Source organism: Cydia pomonella, chromosome 20 (assembly GCF_033807575.1).
Source record: "Cydia pomonella isolate Wapato2018A chromosome 20, ilCydPomo1, whole genome shotgun sequence".
Lineage (NCBI taxonomy): Eukaryota > Metazoa > Arthropoda > Insecta > Lepidoptera > Tortricidae > Cydia > Cydia pomonella.
In genome coordinates this window covers 4,891,239-4,913,411 of record NC_084722.1, presented here as the reverse complement: position 1 = coordinate 4,913,411, position 22,173 = coordinate 4,891,239, and the positions used below count along the sequence as shown (strand labels likewise).

Sequence of the window (22,173 nt, the reverse complement as noted above, 5' to 3'; positions counted from 1 at the left end):
ACGGTTCGAAGTGGGAGCCTGATTTGACAAGTCTGTTGAATGTCCAATTAGCATAAAAAAAAGGAGTGTGGTCGAGTTGTAGATAGATTCTATTTTACATTCTGATTTGTGATTATATAAAAATAGCGTGATTCTCCCTTGGCTGGGGAGGGCTGCCGGACATGAAGTGGGTGCACAGGTGCAGAGATGGACATGTCAACAGTGGCCTTAATGGATAAGCGAATAGATTTAAAGCGCATACTTAACATAGTAGATTACTGCGAGTAATATTCAGTAAAGAGAAGTAGTGGGAATTTAGGTTACATACACCCGTTCGGATAAGACGGCCGCATTTGTCTGTGTGGTAACTATCATTGCATATAAAAACGTATGTTGTTTTCTTTCACGCGGTCGTCGCAGTGTTCAAAACAGTTACAGTTGTTTACGTCTGCTGTAGTAATAGTTGTAACACTTGAAGTGGTGAAATAGGTTATTATGTTAATAACGATGTCAAAAGAGCAAAGTGACAAAGTGACAGAGCGAATCACAGATGGTAGTTACAGATGGGATAGACCTATCGCGAACGGAGCTCTCACTGTTTAACAATACCGATATTTGATATCAGATCGCATTGCCACTCTCTGACACATGGGCCGCATGACGCGGTCTCTTCTCGTGACCTAAATTGCAACTAGGGACTGCTCGGAGGAATCTAGAACCGTACGCGCGGGAGTGTAGGAAATAACATTGGTCATGGGTTGACGGAGAGACCAGTAATGGACCAAATATGACAGGTCGCAGCCGTGATCCCACTCAGCTCAGCTCAGACATCGATGGACGCTCACACCAGTTTCAGGATCCTGCTTTGAATCAGTTTAGCACGGAAATTGATCAGTATTCAGATCAGTCTTAGGATCCTGTTATTAGTTGGCTCAGCACAAACATTAATGAATGCTCAGACCAGACTCAGAATCCTGTTCTTTATCAGCTCAAGACAGATCACTCACAATCACAACTCAACTCAGACCAGATGCACGATTGGATCGATCTCAGAAACGCAGTGTCTCAGCACATTTCTGTAACGTCATCAGAAATTGCACAAAGTCTCAGGCCGTGCCGATTCACGACGCGAAGGGTGAACTATGCGGTTCGAGAATGGATGGCTAAAACACATCGTTATTCACAAGTGTTCTTATTATCTGATTGTTGATTTATTTATATGTTTGCCTATAGACATCTAATTTCAATTAAGAGTAGCATTTTCTTTCTGGGCGGGAGTGTCGCGAACGTATTGCGAACCAGCTAATATTTGCCAACGTCATGGAGTAGATGGCGCTAGTAGTCACGTTTAACTTAAGTAACCGCTTCTAGGTTATTGGGATTTTTTGAGGAAGTTGAGAGGGTAGATGAGAACGACAGTAGGAAAAAGGGGGTTGTGTGCGAACAGATCGACGCGGCAGTGATACTTGCTTTTAGATCAAGTCAAGAACGTTCTTATGGTGTTATTAGAATAATGATATGTCTCTGGTATATTGTGACCAACGTTATCAGTACTCAGAGTGAACAGTGATCCAGTGAGGCTAATATGAACTTAAGGTAAACTTTGTGTGAGGAATGGGGTCGCTATAAGGGGAGGTTTGGAGGCGACTATTAAGCTCAAGAAACCAGGTGGATAATCATGTGAAACTCATTTACATGCAGGTAATAAAGTCGGACACCAGCACAACTCATATCGTCATCTCACTAACGTCCAGGCCTCGTATAGGTATGTAGTATGTTTACATATCGCTTTCCAGTATCCATAAAAGCATTGGCTCATTCGATAGGTTAATAAGTATGGTGAGCTTGACGACAAAGATCTTGCTTGAGCTAATGTTCTGGGCGCACGTGAGTGAGGTTTTGGTTCAAGGGCTAAAGATGCCTAACAGCATTGATGGGCGCTACGCTTCTACCAAACTAGGAGGTCGGTTCGAATTCGAACCCAGGTACATACTGAGTTATAAGTTGTTCGGAAATCTTGCACAAAATTTAATTTGGTATTCTTCAGTTGCTTACCGGTGAAGAAAAAAACATCGTAATTCGTATCGAATGAAATCCTCAAAAAACATTAGAAGATTTAAAAGATGTGGTGAAGTCCGTAATTTGCATTGAAATAGCGTGGGGACTATAGCCCTAACCCTTTTGGAAGCCTGCGCTTAGGTTGCATAACTAAACTGGTGATTATAATGAATATATTATGATGAAAACTTTACACAACTTAGTTTTTATGTGTTTCTAAAGACGGTCGGCAAATAACGTAAATATTTTACAACTGTCAGCTGCATACGCGAATTTGTCAAAATATTACAAAATGCAGACTAATCTCCTAGACATGCACAACATCGGTACAAGTTAATCTTCCAGTCCGTTACCCAATCAATTAGGCAAGTAAGGCATAAAATTAATCACTGTGTCACAACGAATTCGTATGTAACCGCTCGAGAGCATAGAAATGTCACTCAGATATTGTTACGGTAGCCTGTCAAGAAACTAGAGCTGTCAAGCAGCTTGACAATTGTTGTCAACATCGATCTGCACCGTAACATAGCAAAGATACATTGTATTTATTGATTAATCACATAAAAAAAACACAAACCACAAAATACACTGGCACTTAATATTTCACTCTTTAAATGAAAACTGTTCGAAGTTCAAGTTCGAAAATGGAATAGAATTTAGTTCGCGCGTCGGTTATAGCGTCGGCGCGTGCGCGACGATCACGGTGTGGATTTTAACTGTTTACGCTTAGAGGAGACTCGCGAGATAGGTATAGGTACGAGCGATGCAGATTAGGGTGGACCCAGGTGTAGGTTTTAAGAGCGGTTTGAGAATTCTGAGAAGTGATTATGTAGTTGCGACTTTTTTATTGTTATTTTAAATCACATAAAAACCAACATATGGAATTATTTAATGTAAGTAAAAGGGCCTATTTTAGATATAAGCTAGTTATAGTAATCATCAGTATATATCCATTATGTATATTGTTATTGTCAATAAATAGAATACTTGAGTATGTATGATAAATTGATAATATTTACTGATAATTACTTAAAGAACCTACATGAGGAGTTTTTGTTATTTTCATATATTTATTTGGCCCATTATTAAAGGTACGGCCGTCAAGTTGCAAAAAATATGATAAAATTAATGGGATTGATATGGAAGATCATTTATTTAAGTAAAAGGCTCCTCTAAGTATGCTATCTCCTACTTACATATTACCTTCTCTTCAGATCACCTGTAAAAGCTACGAAAATGACAATGATATTGATATTTTATACGAATTTGTAGCTGTAGTTCTCACCGATTTTTACCCAGCTTTTTACCACTCCACTTCCCAAGTTTATTGACAAATTCAAACAACAATAGCAACAATTCAACATAATCCTATACCCCCGGTCAGTCAATTAAACACTGGGACAAAGGGGCAAGGAACGGATTCACACTCCATCGGTCGCCACCCCAATATGACGTTAGTTTCATGACAATACGCAGGTCGCGGTACATTCTGATACACAATATACCTCACACATAATATATCGCTTTTTAGCGAAAAAATCGCCTTTTACCTCTTCTTGAGTTGCTGTATTCCTTGCATTGTTTTCTGTATTGAGTTCTGCAGTAAAGAGTATTTATATTGTTTGTATTGTACAATATTTATATTTTTTAGGGTTCCGTAGCCAAATGGCATAAAACGGAACCCTTATAGTTTCGCCATGTCCGTCTGTCTGTCTGTCTGTCTGTCTGTCCAAGGCTTTGCTCCGTGGTCGTTAGTGCTAGAAAGCTGAAATTTGGCATGGATATATAAATCAATAAAGCCGACAAAGTCGTACAATAAAATCTAAAAATTTAATTTTTTTTTAGGGTACCTCCCCTACACGTAAAGTGGGGGTGAATTTTTTTTTTCGCTTCAACCCTAGAGTGTGGGGTATCGTTGGAAAGGTCTTTCAAAACTAATAGGGATTTTCAAGAAACATTTTTTGTTAAAGTGAACATATTCGGAGATAATCGCTCCGAAAGAAAAAAAAATGTGTCCCCCCCCATCTAACTTTTGAACCATAGGTCCAAAAAATATGAAAAAAATCGTGAAAGTAGAGCTTAAGAAAGACATTAAATGAAAACTATAGCGGACAAGATCAGTTTAGCTGTTTTTGAGTTATCGCAAAAAGTTTTCCCTTCATAGTAAAAAGACATATTTTAATTAGGTACTGATTATGCAAATTTGCCTATTTGTTTAACTCAGGTGAAAGGTACCGTTTCATCCCTTGGTTAACAATTTACTATACTTTAAGCTCCAGTTTAGCTTATTGTGACGGAAGAGTAACTACGGAACCCTACACTGAGCGTGGCCCGACATGCTCTTGGCCGGTTATTCTTTGCTTGACTTTGGTATTCTTAATGGGCATAATAAAAACGTCGCAATATGAACAATGATTTCAGCTACAAAATATGCTACACTTCTTTTAATACTACTGCACTTAAAGTTGTTGACAGTGGCAAAAAAAAAACACATTTTAGAGTCTGTTCAACGAGGTCTCAATAAATTATCTCATTACCACGGTGTTTTACGTAGCAAATTTGTTTTCCAATATTCTAATAAAAAACATAATATAAGCCATAATGTTTCACACTGAAATATACTCCAGGAGCCGAGTACTATCAGCTGTAAAAATATATGTGGCTAATTTGTTAGCACCTTAAATAGCTACATATGTGCCATACAAAAAACGATGTTTTTATTGATTACAAATCGTGTTAAGTGTACCATAGCACAGATTATATAAGTAATAGTTCTTATGAACAGATACTTATCTCTCAAAGAAAACGCAAATACCTACCGTTTTGATACCTACATAAAAATATAATGGAATGACCTTCAACGCGCTGCTCCCCGCACCGAGCGCAGCGGCACAACGCTAGGGTTGCCTACGCTTAGAAATGATTGAGAGATCGATGAGTAAGAGGTAATTATGGTCAGGTACGGACTGCTTAAAATTTTGGCTACGTTAAGCTTACCTACTTGTATTGTTTTAGGTAACTAAATAAGTTTACAGTACATATGGTGCGACTTTACCGCAGTAGTGCGATAATTAGCACATTATGTCACTATGTAGAAAATTTAAAGGGCTATATTTACTGTAAAATGTTGTACGATACATGTGCGAATTAGGCAATTTGCAACTAATGTCGATTTAAAATTAAATTTATCCCCACTTGTTGCGAATTTCCCATTTTTCGAACTTGTATCGTAATGTACTATTTTGGCAAAAATGTAATTTGTGGTAAGTATAAGCTTTTATAGCTGACTGTAGGTACTTTAATTCAACAGGCAACTATTACCACAGAATTAATATAGACAATTGTAACCACCTAAACAAAATTAGTTCGCGCTTTTTTTATCACAGACTTCCCATAGTGCTCATGGCCACCTCTTGTGTCCATCATCAGATCAGCTCCATGTCATCATAATATTGCAGTGTCATCCAATTTACATAGGTATGTAAATTTTCAGCTCAATCGAAAATCGGGAAGTCGGTCAAATTTATTAAAGATTTGACCTAGAATAGTAATTAATATATTACTAACAAGGCCAGTTAAAAAACCTTGTAAAAATAGTTTTAGCCCCAAAACTCAGCTAACTACAACTAGAAAGTCACAGTGCACACCTTGGTGGTCTTGAGACACCTAAGTGGCAGACCCATACCTTGCTCCTCGTACTAACTTTTCCCCGATCGCATCCTACAGGAGTCCGAATAAATAAAATCAACCGATCTCTCAATTTGAAAACTTCAACTGGGCACTTTACCTAATCTTTCATCAAATTTTCGTCCATAATACAGGCTGTTTTTGTGTTACCTGCAATCAGCGATCCTGCAATATTTTATGATGTGTATACATAGGTCACACTGAGCAACTTTTAGCATGGGACCAACCTCGAAAACACGAAAAAAAATATTGGCTGTGTCATACATTTTGGCTGGGGGCCAATTTATGAATTTCGATCACTCGATTTCGTGTTCTCCCTTTAATAATATCTCCACTACTGGGCATTTAAATTTTACTACTAGAATTGAAAACGAGTGGTAAATTCCACTGGATTCCCAATTTCTATCGCTCCTACTTCAAAAATATCATTTCGCCGTTTTCTACAGATTTTCGAGTGAGGAAATCGAGCGCTCGAAATTCAAAAATCGCCCCCCTGGTCTGTGTTGATATTTTCTACGGGAGAGACAATTTTTTTCGCGAATTCAGGATTGCTCCCATAGGAAAAGTGATGACCTAAGTATATAAAGGTATATTCACATCGTAAAACATTGCAGGTTATTTAAAAAAAGCAATGTATAAATCCCTAAAGTCCTAATGTAACTGTAAATGTATTCTACATTAAAATACTTATATTTTTATCACAATACCATCAGACCGCCGGAATCTCCACAAAGAGATCCGAATGGCGATGCAAGAATTAATTAGTACCATTATGTCGGCAACCTTTATTTATAGAGTAAATACTCAGACGACTTTGGGGAGGTTTTATTTTAGTTTCACGCTTCTATAAGGAATAATGGCCGCGAATGTGCGCTAATTACAGTTGATTAACTCTGAGTATGGACTATCTAGGTTCTGCGGCGGTCTTAAATACTAAGACCAAGTCTTAAAAGGACCTCGACTTTGTATTGCCTATTAGGAGCATTCCACTAGTGTCACTAACGAACGCTACTCTTTGAATCTTATTATCTACTTACTTCTGGAAATGTTAGTTAGCCGATTTTTGATCTGCTAATTTATTTACGATAGCTGTACATCTACCATAATAATATGAAAGTATTTTTTTTTTTTTGTAATGTTTAGTATATATTTATCACATTGTATTTTATTTAATATACCTTACCCGACCTTTTCTAAATTCCGAATATCGTTTATTCCTTTCCGCGTTTAATTTCCTACCCTTTTACTTGAAGTTCATACAAAAAAAAGTTCTTAACATTGAACAAGTCCTGAAATAAAAGACAATCTCTTTTTTCGTTATTAAACGATTACATAGAACGTGTTCTAAATGTATGCACGTTCCTGTTCCTATCTTATCAGTAAGTTCACAACAAACTCATACAAGACTAAGCTCAAACAAAGAGAGCTTTTGATAAGAATGGTATTTTGTGCTTATATTGTAAGTGTATATAATTGGCTACAAAATGCTCATGATTTTGTATTGGAATAAATTTAATAAATCGACATATCATTCATAATCAACTTTTGTATATAGTCTTTTTTCGTGTACAGTAAGGGTAAGTACATTTACCAACTCGATAGACTCGAAGACTCGAAAAGACTCAACTCTTATAAAAAGATAGTCATTGATTTTGAAAAACACTTCGTGTTTTTAGATAAATAGATAGATGGAATACTCTTTATTGGCACATCTCAGCAAAAGATACCTACAGCTTAAAGAAAATCAATTGATTAAAGATAGAGGCAGACAACAGGCGGTCTTATCGCTAAAGAGCGATCTCTTCCAAACAACCTTTGGGTAGCGGAAACAAAACAATTACTTAATCAAAAAGTTTGTGTTTAGTTTGGTTTAAATCATGAATTATGTTGTGTGCCTCAATATGGCGGACCGCTAGCGGGCGCAGTTGCACGGAGTAGGTGGGTCGAAATTGTTTTCGTTGTCTTGTTTTAGACCAGATTAGATTTGGCTTAGGTTTTACCATATCTCCCATACAACTTAATATTATTTGGTATTATCAAATATTATTAAGTAAGAAAACCCATGTATGGAGTGACACTCTAAGTCGACTTATTTCAGTATGACAATTCGCTATGTGCAGCAGCACGACTGTCACTCAACCTAGCGTCCGCAAGTCTAGGGGAAAACGTCAATGCACTACACATCTTATAAAACTTCTCCAAAACTAAAAACTACTGAACAGATTTTCATACAACTTTCATCTATCAATAGAGTGATTCTTGAGATAGGTTTAGGTATATATAACTTGTTAAGGTTTTGTGTAAATTGGTTGGAATATAACGATGTTGTCGGAAAAAAACACGTTGGCTAGGAGTTTTAATCGAAAACGCTGCCTATAGGGAGCGTGCATGAACTGTAGGAGGCAGCACAGGAGCTGTCAGATTTTTGGCGCGAAGCGTAAATTGATGTTTATTGTTCCGATGTAGCCCACAAGATGGCAGAACCTACTATGCACAAGAAAACACTTGACGTGTAAATGTGCATGTTTATGGTTCCGATTCAGACCACAAGATGGCAGACCCTCCAACGCGCACGGTCCCTATATGCCGTTTGAACTATAACAACATAATGTATGGTGGGGTTGTCTCTCTTTCATGGGTCTACAAAAAAGTCCGCGTTGTTGAATGTCTATCTTTTAAGGATAACTTTCTAAACCCATTCTTAACTTCTAGAAAAAGATTCCATAGTATGTGGCATTTGCAAAGCTATTTACACGGATACAGTATTAATAATTATCAAATTAAATACGTTAGTTATATTAAGCATTTTATACAGATTACAATGGTCCCTTACACCATATAATTTAAATAAATATTTCAGGAGTAATCGCAAATAGAGTATCATTTCGAGCCATGTAGCTTGTACGAAATGTTAAAGACGCTATCTGCATTTAGTTCTAATTTTTACCACCTTATGCGCTGGGATCACTTTACTTACTCCCACCATGCACTTCGCACGGTCCCAATATCAATCTTATTATCTGCTATCATCATATCAATATCAAATTAAAATAGATTTACTTTCAAATGCCATCTAGTAACAACTTTACGAACTACATTAATGTAATTCTTTTTCACTAGATGGCGTTAAAAAACTTTGAAAACAGCGCCACCTAGCACTGAGTAGCAAATATTCTTATGTCAAGTAGAAACCTAGTAATACGTATAAATGTTGCTACTCGCGAAGAGATGGCGCTTATACACGCTTTATGTAGCTAAAAAATCTATTACATTGGCAACACTGCTCGTGACGTTGTGCTGCGCAGCGCGGCTATTTTCGTTCGTGATAGGCAGGCAGACATTTTGTTTTGAAGTTGTGACGCACGCGAAAACGAGAATGCCTTTGAACGCGGTTGGCTGGAGCACTGGAGAAGATCAAACTTTAGCTGAATTAGTTCAACCTCACAGTTTTTTGTATAACGTTCTTGATCCCTCGCGAAAGAACATTTTAGCACGAGAAGCTACATGGCAGAAAATAGCTCAAGCATTGGACAAGCCAGGTAAGCTTAACGGGAATTTGTAGCGTAAGCGAGTGGAAAGTTGTGCTGCACCGCACATCAGTGTGAAAATAAAATACGCCTATAACCGTTTTGCATGTGATTCTCAGACAATTTTAACTTAAATTGAAAATTATATTATTAAAAGATAGTGTCAAATAGTTCAAAATTGATGCGAGTAACCGCCTAATACAAGATTGTCTACGTCAGAGTTTAAAATAAGTTGACAGAAGAGCAGTGGCTAAAAACAAACAATAATTCCAGTTGAAGAATGCAAGAAGCGCTGGCGAGGTCTACGAGATGGCTACATGAGGAGCAAGCGGATGGGCACCATGCACAAAACCAAGGCACCCGTCTTCGAGAAGATGCAGTACCTTGATGAGACTCCTATGGACGGCATCGGCACTGAGACAGTACTTGAGGAAGCTACCATGGAGGATGATGAGCAGCAGGTTCAAGAGGAGCAAGTTGTAACGGAACAGCAGGTCATTACTGACAGTCAGGAGTATTATGAAGTAAGTATGTTAGGAGAACAGTGAAACAGGTGTGACAAGGTGTAATCCTTACAGTAATATGTAAGGTATATTATCTCAGAAATAAAAAGGCAGTTTGATTGTCCACACTTGTTCAACCGATCATGTGTCATGTGTCATTTCACTACAAACAACATTCTGGTGTTGTACTGAAATGTTTTAGTAGCCACTCGGGGTGAATGACCTGAGTAACTGCTTATTTAATATCCTACATTTTATAAATACATTACCTACATACATAATGTATTTTTTACCAGTTTAATAGGTTTTGTGAGATTGGGAGGTTAGTGCATCCATATTACTATTTCAATTTTATATCCCTCAGTGTGCCAACCAAAACAACCATCACTGAGAGTGAAAGATCTGTTAGATAGATTGGGGCAATTAAACTGTCATTTTAGTGCCAGGGATTTTACATTAAGAATGGTAAAGGTATTTAGTGTTGGGAGGCACTTGGAAGCATAAAGACAAGCAGTTTTATCAGTGAGTAAATATTATTGTAGAGTCCGACCAAGCTAAGTTTGCAATGATTGATAGCCCAGCCTGTGCAAGTGTTAAGTAAACGTCATAATTTCATATATGTTTGACATTTAAAATAACACTTGTTCTGTCTCTAGCAATGAATTGATACCACAAACAAATTTAAACACAGCTTATGCCTGTACTGGATTTATCAGTAAATAGAGGTACAAAATCTAGAGATTTACTGATGCATTTTAACACATTCACTGCCAGACAAAAAACTGCGCACTACCCCAGAAACCGGTGGTCTATAGCTGCCTACAAAACAACCCCAGCGGGTTGTCTGGCATCTGAACAAAGTTCACGAGCGCCCACCAGGTGGGTTCCCGGCAGTGAAGGTGTTAAATATAAACTGTATGATAATAGTACTGAGATATAAATAAAAATTGACTAGTGACCTAAAAATCCACAAAAATCCGGGTATAACCTTTTTATACAATAGCAACCTACTTACACAAACTAATTAGGCTAAATTTGTTTCCAGATCACAGTGGTGGACGGCCCAACAGAACAACAACAGCAGCTAAAGCAACCACTCTTCAAAATATTGCCAAAAACCGAAATCATAACTGATGAGCCCCCTAAGAAAGTGGTAAAGAAAGCCGGCAGAAAGAAATCCGTGCCAATGCCTCGTAACTTACAACCAATCAAGATTCTACCCAAACCAATACTCATGAATGGACCAAAACTGCTCCGATACGTAGAGGAACCAAAAACGGCTGAGCAGAGAAGCCAGACTCTGGACAAACTTATAGAAAAGGTGCTAAAAGAGAACACAAATGAAATAGATGTGTTCTTTAGAAGTATGGCGGCCAGCGTAAAGAAATTACAACCAAATTTAATACCTAAAGTGAAAATGGAAGTGTGCAATGTCATTGCAAAATATGAAATGCAGAGTTTTGACAGAAACCCACAGAATTTTTAGGTTATTTGTGACATGTACAGGATGTTTAAAACCATCAGTGGAGTGCATTGTTTTAGTTATTATTTATTAGTGTATAAGAGTTTTGAAATTATGATTTTACATACAAAGTATGGAGCTCATAGTATACTGTGACTAGAAAGTGGTATTACTGATCCTATTTCTGAATAAATTGCATAATATATCTTATGTTCTGTATAATTATATTTCACCTCTGTATTGCTTTTTAGGGTTCCATTCCAAAAAAGTAATACTTACTGATTTTTTAAAAGCAGATTTCAATAAAAAGACGTCAAGATTGTTTACCTTTTTTCTAATGCTTAAAAAAACGAACTATAATTGTCAACTTGCACAAAATCTTGAATTTGCTCTCAGGCAGTTTTGTGCTGTCGCCTAGTTTCTTTTTTTTATACTACGTCGATGGCAAACAAGCATACGGTCCACCTGATGGTAAGCAGTCCACTAGGTGTACTATTAAAAAAAAAAAATTAGCTTCGACATGTTGCACCTGCTTAGTATTACTATTGATAGACAAAGAAATACGGAGATGTGTAATTAAAAATATTTGGTCCGCTTTGCTAGCCGTTGTAGATGGCTCCATGCATTATGATATGATTTATGACCTAAGACCTACGTACTTGTATCGTAAATAACTATTTAACGCGTCTTATTACTTTGTATGTATATGCACCTGTTTATGACATTACGTAAAGAACTGGTCCCAAAGCCGCCCGACCTCGACACGTTTCGGAATGTCACCTAGGCCAGCGTAGGCTATAATGATGCTAGGCTAGGCTAGGCCAAACTGTTGCCAAACGCATTCATTTCGCTTGTAATATCTAGATCAAAATATCGAGCGAATTATTAACATACTGGCTTTGCCCGCGGCTCCTCTGGCGTGGGATATGATTTGTGTCATTTCTACCATCTCTCCAGGCGGTTTCTCCTACGCCCTACGCGTATACCTACAATGCGTCTGGCCAACTCTATTGTAACACCTCCAAAAGGGTCAAGTTCAGACTGGCCAAACTACACAAAAATCGATTCATTAAAAGTATGTAAATAATAATGTAAGTAAGGATATTAAAGATAACGTTAAATATTTAATAAATAGGTATAATATATGTGTTTTTTAAATGTGAATTGCAAATGTCACTTCTATTAAATAAAATTGTGGATACTGCAGTTCTGTCAATTCGTGTCATTCGGACTTCCTGACATTTCTTTCAAGACATCAAGCCGATTGAACACATAAAACCAACAAAAGGGTCACCCCAAACAAGAAAGCTATAACTCGATTTATTTCCCATTCTTACGGCGGGTGTGGACATTCCAGGAAGGTATTATTTTTAGGGTCCCGTAACTCAAATAGTAAAAATTGGACAAGTGCGAGTCGGTCTCGCCCACCGAGGGTTCCGTACTTTTTAGTATTTGTTGTTATAGCGGCAACAGAAATACATCATCTGTGAAAATTTCAACTGTCTAGCTATCACGGTTCATGAGATACAGCCTGGTGACAGACGGACGGACGGACAGCGGAGTCTTAGTAATAGTGTCCCGTTTTACCCTTTGGGTACGGAACCCTTATATGATCACTTTGTTTTCCGTACGTCCGTCCGTCCGTCTGTCCCTTTATCTCGGGAACGCGTGGAGGTATCGAGTTGAAATTAAAACCATATAATACCTTGAAGCTGTGAAAAAATGAAACTTCTAAGTTATCATAAAACAAGATATGGCCGTTTATGCCGCACAAAACACAAATAGTAAGCGATTATCGTTGCCCATGGACATCTCGCAACGCTAGAAAGGTTATGTGTTCCCAAAAGTATCGGGTGTGACGCATTTTTTCAACACTTTAGAATAAGCTAAGAAGCCGATATTTGACATGATAACGTTTGATAGCTTAGCTTTAAGTTCAACGGTATATAATACAAATTTCTACAGGTTATTAAGATAGGTGCTAGACGCATCACGTTCCCGACATAGTAGATCTTTTTGTGGAGTACCCCAAGGCCCTGCGGTGTCCAGCTAATGTGACGAGGGGTGTAGAAAGGGCGTATCTTAACGCACAATCGGAGTCATTTAAGATGTTTCTGTGGATATAATAGATAATTAAAATGGATGTTTAATAGCGTGTAGGGGAGCGTCTTCTGATAAAAGGGAATGTGATGGTTATAGGTTATTTTCTTCAACACTTGTTTATAAGGGGTATTGTTTTACGCTAGCGCACAGGGAGTAATTGCTAGTATTACTCCCAAGGACTACGTTTTTTATCATTGTTTGCTCTGATATTGGCACATACAATTATGGCGCCATAAAGACCTCGGAATATATTAGTTATTTCTTAGTGGTGATTCTGTTAAATATCATGAATTTCACGCCTACGAAAGTGCCCTTTTTCCCACGCTGTACGTATTCGTCGCTTAAAGGTTTACCACCACCAACATAGCACAAAACTACTTTGTGATACTGATATGTATGTATAAATATCTAACTAGTATTTAACGAAGGATAATATAATATTTTAAAGGTAGAATAGATGTACCTACATGACACATGTGGATGGTCAGCAAACTAATTTTATCGGAAATTGTTATGGAAATTTCCTGAACATAATGTATTCTAATAAATAAGTCGTAACCTGAAGGATAATTTTATAGTAATTGTTCACGTTGGATTCATGACGATCTTAATATTTCCTATTAATTTATAGCACTTATAAAATTAGTAAAGAGAAAATAGGTACATACCTAGAAATAATATGTGATTTTCAAAATACGATATTAACGAGACAAGCTTTTATCGGCCTACTTTTCTTTAGATAGACCCCAATTATGTTGGATAATTTATTAAAACTATAGGAGCATCGAACCGGCCAACATGCTCAAAATATCTGAACATCCACTCTAACGCCAATATCACGCGGTAATAGAGGCATGTTCAGATTTTTCCGAGCACCTTAGCAGCTGCGATATATTTGACCGCACCTACACCTTATAAAACAAAGTACCCCGCCGCGTCTGTCTGTATGTTCGCGATAAACTCAAAAACTACTGACCGTATTTTCTTTTCAAGTGGTTTTCACCTATCAATAGAGTGATTCTTTAAGTGTATAATTTGTTAAGGTTTTGTTACGGTTTCTCGCGGATTAGCAAAGTAATATTAAATTGCTTGCTTTAATTAGCATGGATTTCCGCAAAGTAACGCCTGATTCTATTAATTATTTGTGTAACCCTTGCTAAGCCGGGGCGAGTATACTAGGAAATCACCGCGCGACTTCTTAACCAACCCCCTGACATACGTTGTAGATTGTAGACCAATAAGTTAGGCACATTTATTTAAGCTAGGTGCAACAAAATTGCCCTTTTCAGGCAATCCTGATTTCACGCACGACCCGACCCGGGAGGGCGGGCCGTCTAGACGGGGTCGCCGGCCCGCTATCAGTCGATTACGTTTACAAGCCGATAATTGCTAGGTAATGGACTGTTTGTCTTGATAAGCTTCATGGTTACGCGTACTTTGAGGCCAGTTCGCGCGTCATCATTGCCCGTAGCACACCGTAAGTATTTCATACAGACACAATGGCGACCGCAAGGTGATCGTCGGTCTATGGGGTCTTCAACCGATTACGTTTACTAGCTGATAATAGTAGGAGTAGTACTAGTTAAACACTTATTGTATAAAAAGAAACATAAAACAGGAAAAAACACACATCATTTGTACAAAGGCGAACTTCCATGGATCTCTTCCAATTAACCTTTGAACAATTGAGAAAGAATTGGAGAACGGACATCAAAACTGTATTACTAAACGGCGTAAAAAAAAAAAGATAGGCTAACCTATAACCTATTTACAATGTTGTAGTATGGCATAATTGTCATGTACTTAATTGATTTTTTAGGTAAATTTGATGAGCTCAGCTCCACGATTAGGTACTTACCCTTATTTATGTTTAGTTCGCGTATGGCCCAGTCGTGAGGCCAAGTTGTTAATAAAATCTGTCACGAAATCGCACGAGTTATATAACTTTTTCTACCCACCTAGCGTTTATATACATGACTGCTATTTATCTTACATCTTACTATACAGCTAGAAAACCGAATTCCTCAAAGAAACCTCAACTTAGAGGCGCTACGTAAGCATCTCAAAGGCACATAACATAACCTGTCAAAGCAAGTAAATATTTATTGTAAACTACGTAGAGAACATCAAAGGCTTCTCACAAAGGATCGCAAACAACCACAGTATCTATACACTATGTAAACCAAAGCTAGGCATTGCATACGATATGGCTATAGATTAGGCACAGACTCAGTGATGTGTCGTAGGACATTCAACGAAAATTTTAAATATGCCAAAAGGACGTAAGTTACTCGTAGTTTTACGTGGAATTTACGCCTTTTTTATTGTAAAAACTATGCTGTTATTCCCAAAGCTCACTGAGCAGATTGTATTTGGACTGTTTTGTGCGTTAGTATGATCCCTGTGATGAAAATAGTAAAAGTTAAAAGCTTTGAAAGAAAACTAGTTTATGTCCATGTCCAACTTATGCCTTTCTTGCAGCGGATGACAGAGTGCGTCAATATTAAAAACTAAATTAAACCGCCATTTAAAGGATATTACAAATTAATTAAGCAAGTACAACGTGTCATATGAAAAACAAATATCAAAATCTATGCTCCCTATCCGATTTTATTTACACCTTCGGTGCTAACTTGCTAAAGTCAACCTTTTCCGGATTGGTGGAGCGCATCCATCCCGGTTCTAGGGACTAGGACGAAGACTTCGGCACTAACATCCTTGCATACATATTGAATATGCAATGCATATTATGCATAGAGGTTAGACAAGGGTCCTCAGAATCCCTACTACTCCCGACTGAGTGGCAAAATGAATGAAAATTAAAGTAGAATTAATTAAAGAAGAACTTTTGCAAGATGGCGCGAGGCGGCATGTCGAAGCGACTAACCATTTATTTCGTAAAATCATGTTATTTCGATCTCTTAAGATTCTATTTCGTAAAATCGATTTTTTGGCTTACTGGAGAGTCGCATGTAAACTGGTTCTAAGGACTGAGACGATGCCCGCGGAACTAACATCTCTGCATACACATCAAATATGCATGGAGGCGAGACAAGGGTCCTCAGAGTCCCGACTGAGTGGCTGGATGAATGGTGCGTGGATTCCCACTGTCGGGACTAACGATGTACTTGGGACTACTATTATAGATGTCTATTGGCATTGAAGAAAAGATACGTCTGGTATAATAATGTATCTAATGTATGACATTTCACTTGTAGCCAAATCCAAAAGCGTATGTAAGGAATGTTTAAGGTGTCGGATATCCGAATTTTACCTAAGATTCCTACAATTCGGACATCTCGAAAAATCCAACTAGTAACTATCCATAGGTACTTTTGAAAGTAAAATACCTATAGGTAGTATAACAGTTAATATCAACACTGTTTATTACAATATACAGAGAAAGAAAAAATCTAGAGATATTGCCGTATGCTAGGATGTAAACATAAATGACCTTGAAAACGCTGTTTTACTGACCTCCCAATTAACATCAAAACGTACCAAATAGCTTTAAATTTAAAACTCGTTTCCAGATATCTGCAATTAAAGGAGCCAATCAATCTTCCTGCGTGACTCATTCATTCACTCGTTCATTGTCGGGCATTAAGTGGTATTGGGGTCGCCCATTGTTTAGGCTAGGGTACAGTACAGATTATACAGGGTGCTTGTGATTCTGACATGGCTTGCCTATAATATAGCACTCTTTTACTTCTTATTTCTCTATGTTTTAGGTAAAACATTAAGACGGCAACTTTTTGACCAAAACTAGTCAGAATAAATTATGCTTTAGCATTTAAAGCAAAATTGAAGAAGGAAATTTTGATCTTTTGGTTCTAGACGATTTTTTTATGATATAGGAAACAAACGAGCAGACGGATCATCTGTACCCCTAGTGTAAATATTTTCGACAGCGAAACGTGACGTACGCGTTTGCGTTAAGTGTCATTTTGTATGAGATTTTTGACTTTCCAAAACGTCCCGCGTGGCGCGCTGTTCAAAAACCCATAGAAAATGAGACTTAACGCAAACGCGTACGTCACGTTTCGAAATCGAATTTTATTACACTAGGGGTACTGATGGTAAGCGATTACCGCCGCTTTTGGACACCTGCAACACCAGAGGGGTTAAGTGCGTTGCCGGCCTTTAAGATGGGAGTAGGTACGCTCTTGTCTTGAAGGTTTCCCCAAAAGCACCCGGAATAGATATCAAATAGCTAACATAATGCCTATAGCCGCTTACGGTACTTTTTGTATACCACGCGGCAGAAAAGCATACGGCCCGACTGACAAAAAGCGGTTCCCGTGCCTTACACAATCTCGAATTATTGACGCCATACATTCATGCATGACTCAATATGCGCACGCAAAGTAAAGATGAAACTATATCTGCTGATCTGTATCTGCCTATCCTGTACGTATGTATAATCTATGGCATAGCTTCTATGCTATTGGGGTCATTCATTGTTTATGCTAGGGGTAGATACGTCATGTTCTGACATTGTTGGAAGCCTGAGCATGAATTAGGGGCTGAGATTTAAACCTCGTCACGTTATCACTATGGGACTGTCACAACATTTGACATGTGTCATAAGTATGGGGACTATATATGTATGAGATTGACAATAGTTTCTTACATTTATTAAACCATCCTGGCTTTTCTTAAGAGTCCCCACAGCACGCTCGGTTCTCCATACAAACGTAGTTACGCTGTCATTGTAAAACGACTAGCTAGATTGCTCTGAAACTTTGTACTTACAATAGGATAAGGTATATCTAGTCCTGTAATCAGTTTATGTAGCTGCAGATATCATAGTAAAAAAATAGAGCGAATTTAAGTTATTCATATAAAACTTGTTTTTGCTCTATTTCGTTTGTTTTATAAACTGAAGCTAATTAAAGGACTAGATGTACGGTCACGTCAGAAAATATCGATACGAAAAAAGTGGCACAAATATGTATACACATGTAGTTTATACATATTTTTGGCATATTTTTCGTATCGATATTTTCAGACGTGACTGTACCTCATGTCATTGTATGTGCAAAGTTTCATTACAATATTTACAATCCAACACGTAGTTTTAAAATGAGTACGGAACTCCTTATGTATGGAAAATTCGGCGGAGCTTGCCGGGGACTAATAATGCCTAAAGAACATATCCTAACATGCCTAACCTAACTTCACCGAACACAAACGAATGTCTTATCGTCAGCAATTATAAATATAATCATATATAACTGCAGTCTAATGATTTGACGGACTATGCGCTCATAAATATTTCATGAGTACTATTTTGTAATTCATATCTGTTCTGACCGCAAGAAAAACTTCTTCTACGTAGGAATAGGTGTCATAACATGCAGTATCTTAACTTTATTTTAATGTTATATAACTTATATATTATTAGATGGTTTTTTTTTGCACCAGTGTATCACTGTAAATACATATCCCACCAGAAACATTTTCATGTAAAATGTTGCCAAGACGAAACCATAAGACTCGCACTGTCAAAAAGTTGTCAGATTTCTTGTAAAGCCAAGCTTCTAACTCTACAAGCCCTAACTTCACAAACTCTACACCTTAGTCAAAATATGTGCCATTACGTGAACTAGGAACCTATAACAAAACAGTAATTAATAGTGAACAAATTTTCACCTTACGCCCACGTGACGGTAGCGAAACGGCCAGATTAATAAGTTTATAACTTTGAATTTGAACCTAGCCAGGCAAAATCTTATACGTTAAAAAAGCTAGCAAAAACTACTCATGTCGTTATGTTACCTTGTGTAGCTGTAGCTATTTTGCTATTTATACACGTTTTGATTTTCGAGTCTTATTAGGCAGGGATCACATGCTCGAAGAGGTTGTGTAAAGAACTTATGTAAAGTCAACATACTGTGAAATTTGCTTCATCCAACTGTATCCAAGTATCACCCCAATGCCCACACCAACTGACCTAGACTTACGACCTCTAATTCATTTCTTTTTCCCGTCTTCCAAACTCTTCGCTAAAAGGACTAAAGTAAAGCATTTTTTCCAGAAAAGTATGTTGTTATTGAAGAGGGATCTGTACCCCTTGAACCTCTCCGGCCGTTTCCCTATTTGTTAGAAAACACGATAGCACCCTAGATAGAAGACGTGAGCGTTAAGCAAACATATTCATTGGGAAAATAATATATTTAGGTAAACTAAACACAATGACGATTAATGTTACCGATATCAATACCTATACTTAATTAGCAATATATATTGTGACCAAATGGTTTCCGTATGATGGAAATAGAAATCATGGACATTCGAGGCGATGGAGGGATATATTCAATGAAATAGTTGGTGAACTTGGTGACAATGACAACTGAATGCAAAAGGCCCGCGATAAGGCGCGCAGAGGCGGCTACTAGCTACGTATTAACTAAATACGAAACTATATGAGGCTTTTCGTCAGAGCAAGGACTCTTCTCTGATGGAAATCCTCATATACTTTCGTAATTAATTACTAGTATTTGGTCGCACGTATGCATCATTGCAACCACCAGCAATCATTGCGTCAGAAGGAAGAGAGTAGCGTCACTGCTGAACAGAGTACGCGGCAGCTCCAACACCATCCTGAGCATGTTCGCTGAGCGCTTGGACTGCGCCATGACAAAACACTGGGTAGAAATCATCACTGGCCAAAAAAAGTAATGATTTCTACCTAGTGGCGCTTATAATTGTTTAATTTATTTTGTAATGTTCAATTTGTTATTGAATTAATTTTTAGTCATTTTATTTTTATATTTGAATTGTATTTTGTAATGTGTCATATGGGTTGGTACACCTGAAATATATATATATATATATATATATATACATTTTAATGCAGATGGAGCATAAGGACACCATATTATTATAGTATAAGTAATTATAAGGTGTCTAAGTTTACTGTAAGTTCATAGTGAAACCTGGATAATTGAAATCTCAAGGGACCAGCAATTTTGTGTCAATTAACCAGGTTTTCCATTTAAGCAGGTTGTGCCAATTATAGAGGTTTAAAATAACGTACTTTGAATTATAGAGGTGTAATAGTAGAAATAAAGGCTTATTATACTCATACCTATTATACTTGTTTAATTAGCAATACATTGCCGTTTCGACGACATCCATGCTATTTGTTTAAAAATCTAGATCAACGCATGGTTATAAATGGCGACGCAGAAACTTGATTTTGCGGCAAGGGCCCTCAGCCGGTTGACTCGATCGTTTTGACGGGCCTGCCAATTTGCGTGTGCAACCAATATCATAGTGGGTACGAGTATCGGATGACGGATCACGTTGCATCGCGTGCCAGGGGCACTTAAATTGTAGTACATTTATTAAGGATATGGATAATTAGTAGATTGTGTCACAAGGGAGCAAAATGACATATGTAGGTATATATTTACGGCTTAGGCGTACTTTGAATCCTGAAAGAAACGATGGATTCTAAAATAGAATCCTTGTCGTAGGAAATTCCAAGGTGGAAATAATTTTGCTAACATGTGACACATGCTCATTTCACATCACCTATGAGGAAATTATTATTCTCCAAAATATAATTTACTTTCAAAAATAGTATGCAAAAAAGAAAAAAAACAGAAAAGTGCCACTTTGATCCCTCCTAGCAGGGAAGAAAAGCCTTCTATTCCGTTGTAATTTGAAGAATTTCCCAGTCAACTTGAAATTGCATTGAAGCGACTAGAAGAAGACAGAATGTTCATTAGCCATATACTTGTAACCGTAATTTTACTAGGTAGGCACACAAAAAAGTATATTTACAGGAACTGTCTACAATTCAAGACACATAAGAACTCCATAAATTTTCTATTGATATATTTATTTTGATTATTGGTTTTTCTATTTTAATATATTAATTGACCTATTGGCGTGACATATTTATGCTTTAAAGGAAATATACCGCACCTAAACCACAAATACGGTCAGCCGTTAGGTTTTGGAATAAGTTTAAAATTATAAATTGATTTTATATTTGTGGAAAAAACCGCGGATACCTCAAATTGGTTATACGAAAATATAAATCATGTTTTTGTATCATCGCAGTCAATCGATCGCTTAATAAAAAGGCACGTCAATTTCGCTTGAGGCACAATAATCTTATTTTATTCAGTTAAAATTTTCGAATCCATTTTTTGCTGACAATATAAATGCACTACATAATTAGATTCCATTTGTATGTCTAACGCCATGCCTTATACATATTTATATCTGTGATTATTCAGCTTTTTTATGACGTCATGACGTGTAAGACACACTTAGAGTGTACCATTCTGGGTCCAGTTAGACCAAAGTTAATATTACCCGAACGGTCATAACGCACGAAGTTACGTCCAGTCGCTGTGTTCGTAGTATACTAGGACAAAGTAATCCACGATCACCCCTGTGTCGAACACTTACCTGCGTGCTGGTGAAGCGGCGACTGCCCGAGCGGCTGAGCGTGCCACCGCGGACGTTGCTGTCCGAGAGCTCGACATCGCCGCCGCCATCCACCGCCTTTCTTCGCGACAACTCTGAGAGCTCGGCTATCGGCTGCACCTGTTCAATATTGTAAAGCTAATTAGTTTGTTACATTAAAAAGCCCATTGGTTAGACTATTCAGTTACTAACTCGATGTTGACGTGATTCTGTTTCGGGCGTCAGTACAGTAAAGTTAGTGATTTTTATGATGCTACCTATGCCAAATTGGTAGTAACTAGAGTTCTAGTTTATACGTTTATAATATATAGGCCTCATTATAGGTTTACCAAATTAAAGGTACAACAGTACCAATAATCGTATCGCAGTTTAGTGTTAAATCAGGAGCTAGACACAGACCTCTTCT

The 22,173-nt window shown here is 37.5% G+C and overlaps 2 protein-coding genes across 6 annotated transcripts in view; one reads left to right on the top strand and one right to left on the bottom strand.

The window, feature by feature from the left end:
- LOC133528823 (unconventional myosin-XVIIIa) overlaps positions 1-22,173 on the bottom strand; it is a 301,706-nt gene that overhangs the window by 232,570 nt on the left and 46,963 nt on the right. For 3 of the 5 annotated variants that reach the window (XM_061866297.1, XM_061866300.1, XM_061866302.1), the window contains exon 1: positions 2,615-2,931. Coding sequence is in view for 1 of the 5 variants with exons in the window: in XM_061866296.1 (XP_061722280.1) it covers positions 21,750-21,887 (138 nt within the window). In the remaining 4 variants the exon portion in view is untranslated. Of the gene's footprint in view, positions 1-2,390; positions 2,525-2,614; positions 2,932-21,749; positions 21,888-22,173 lie in introns of those variants that run through there. The other 2 variants (XM_061866296.1, XM_061866301.1) reach the window with 2 other exon arrangements.
- LOC133528824 (uncharacterized) lies at positions 9,047-11,426 on the top strand. The gene is made up of 3 exons (XM_061866305.1): positions 9,047-9,263; positions 9,525-9,775; positions 10,800-11,426. Exons 1-3 carry the CDS (start codon positions 9,101-9,103, stop codon positions 11,238-11,240), a joined length of 855 nt encoding a protein of 284 aa, XP_061722289.1. The 5' UTR covers positions 9,047-9,100; the 3' UTR covers positions 11,241-11,426.

Coding starts and splice junctions, on each gene's coding strand:
- LOC133528824 (XM_061866305.1), top strand. CDS start 9,101: ATGCCTTTGAACGCGGTTGGCTGGAGCACTGGAGAAGATCAAACTTTA. Junction 9,264..9,524: donor TCAAGCATTGGACAAGCCAG/GTAAGCTTAACG, acceptor CAATAATTCCAG/TTGAAGAATGCAAGAAGCGC. Junction 9,776..10,799: donor ACAGTCAGGAGTATTATGAA/GTAAGTATGTTA, acceptor ATTTGTTTCCAG/ATCACAGTGGTGGACGGCCC.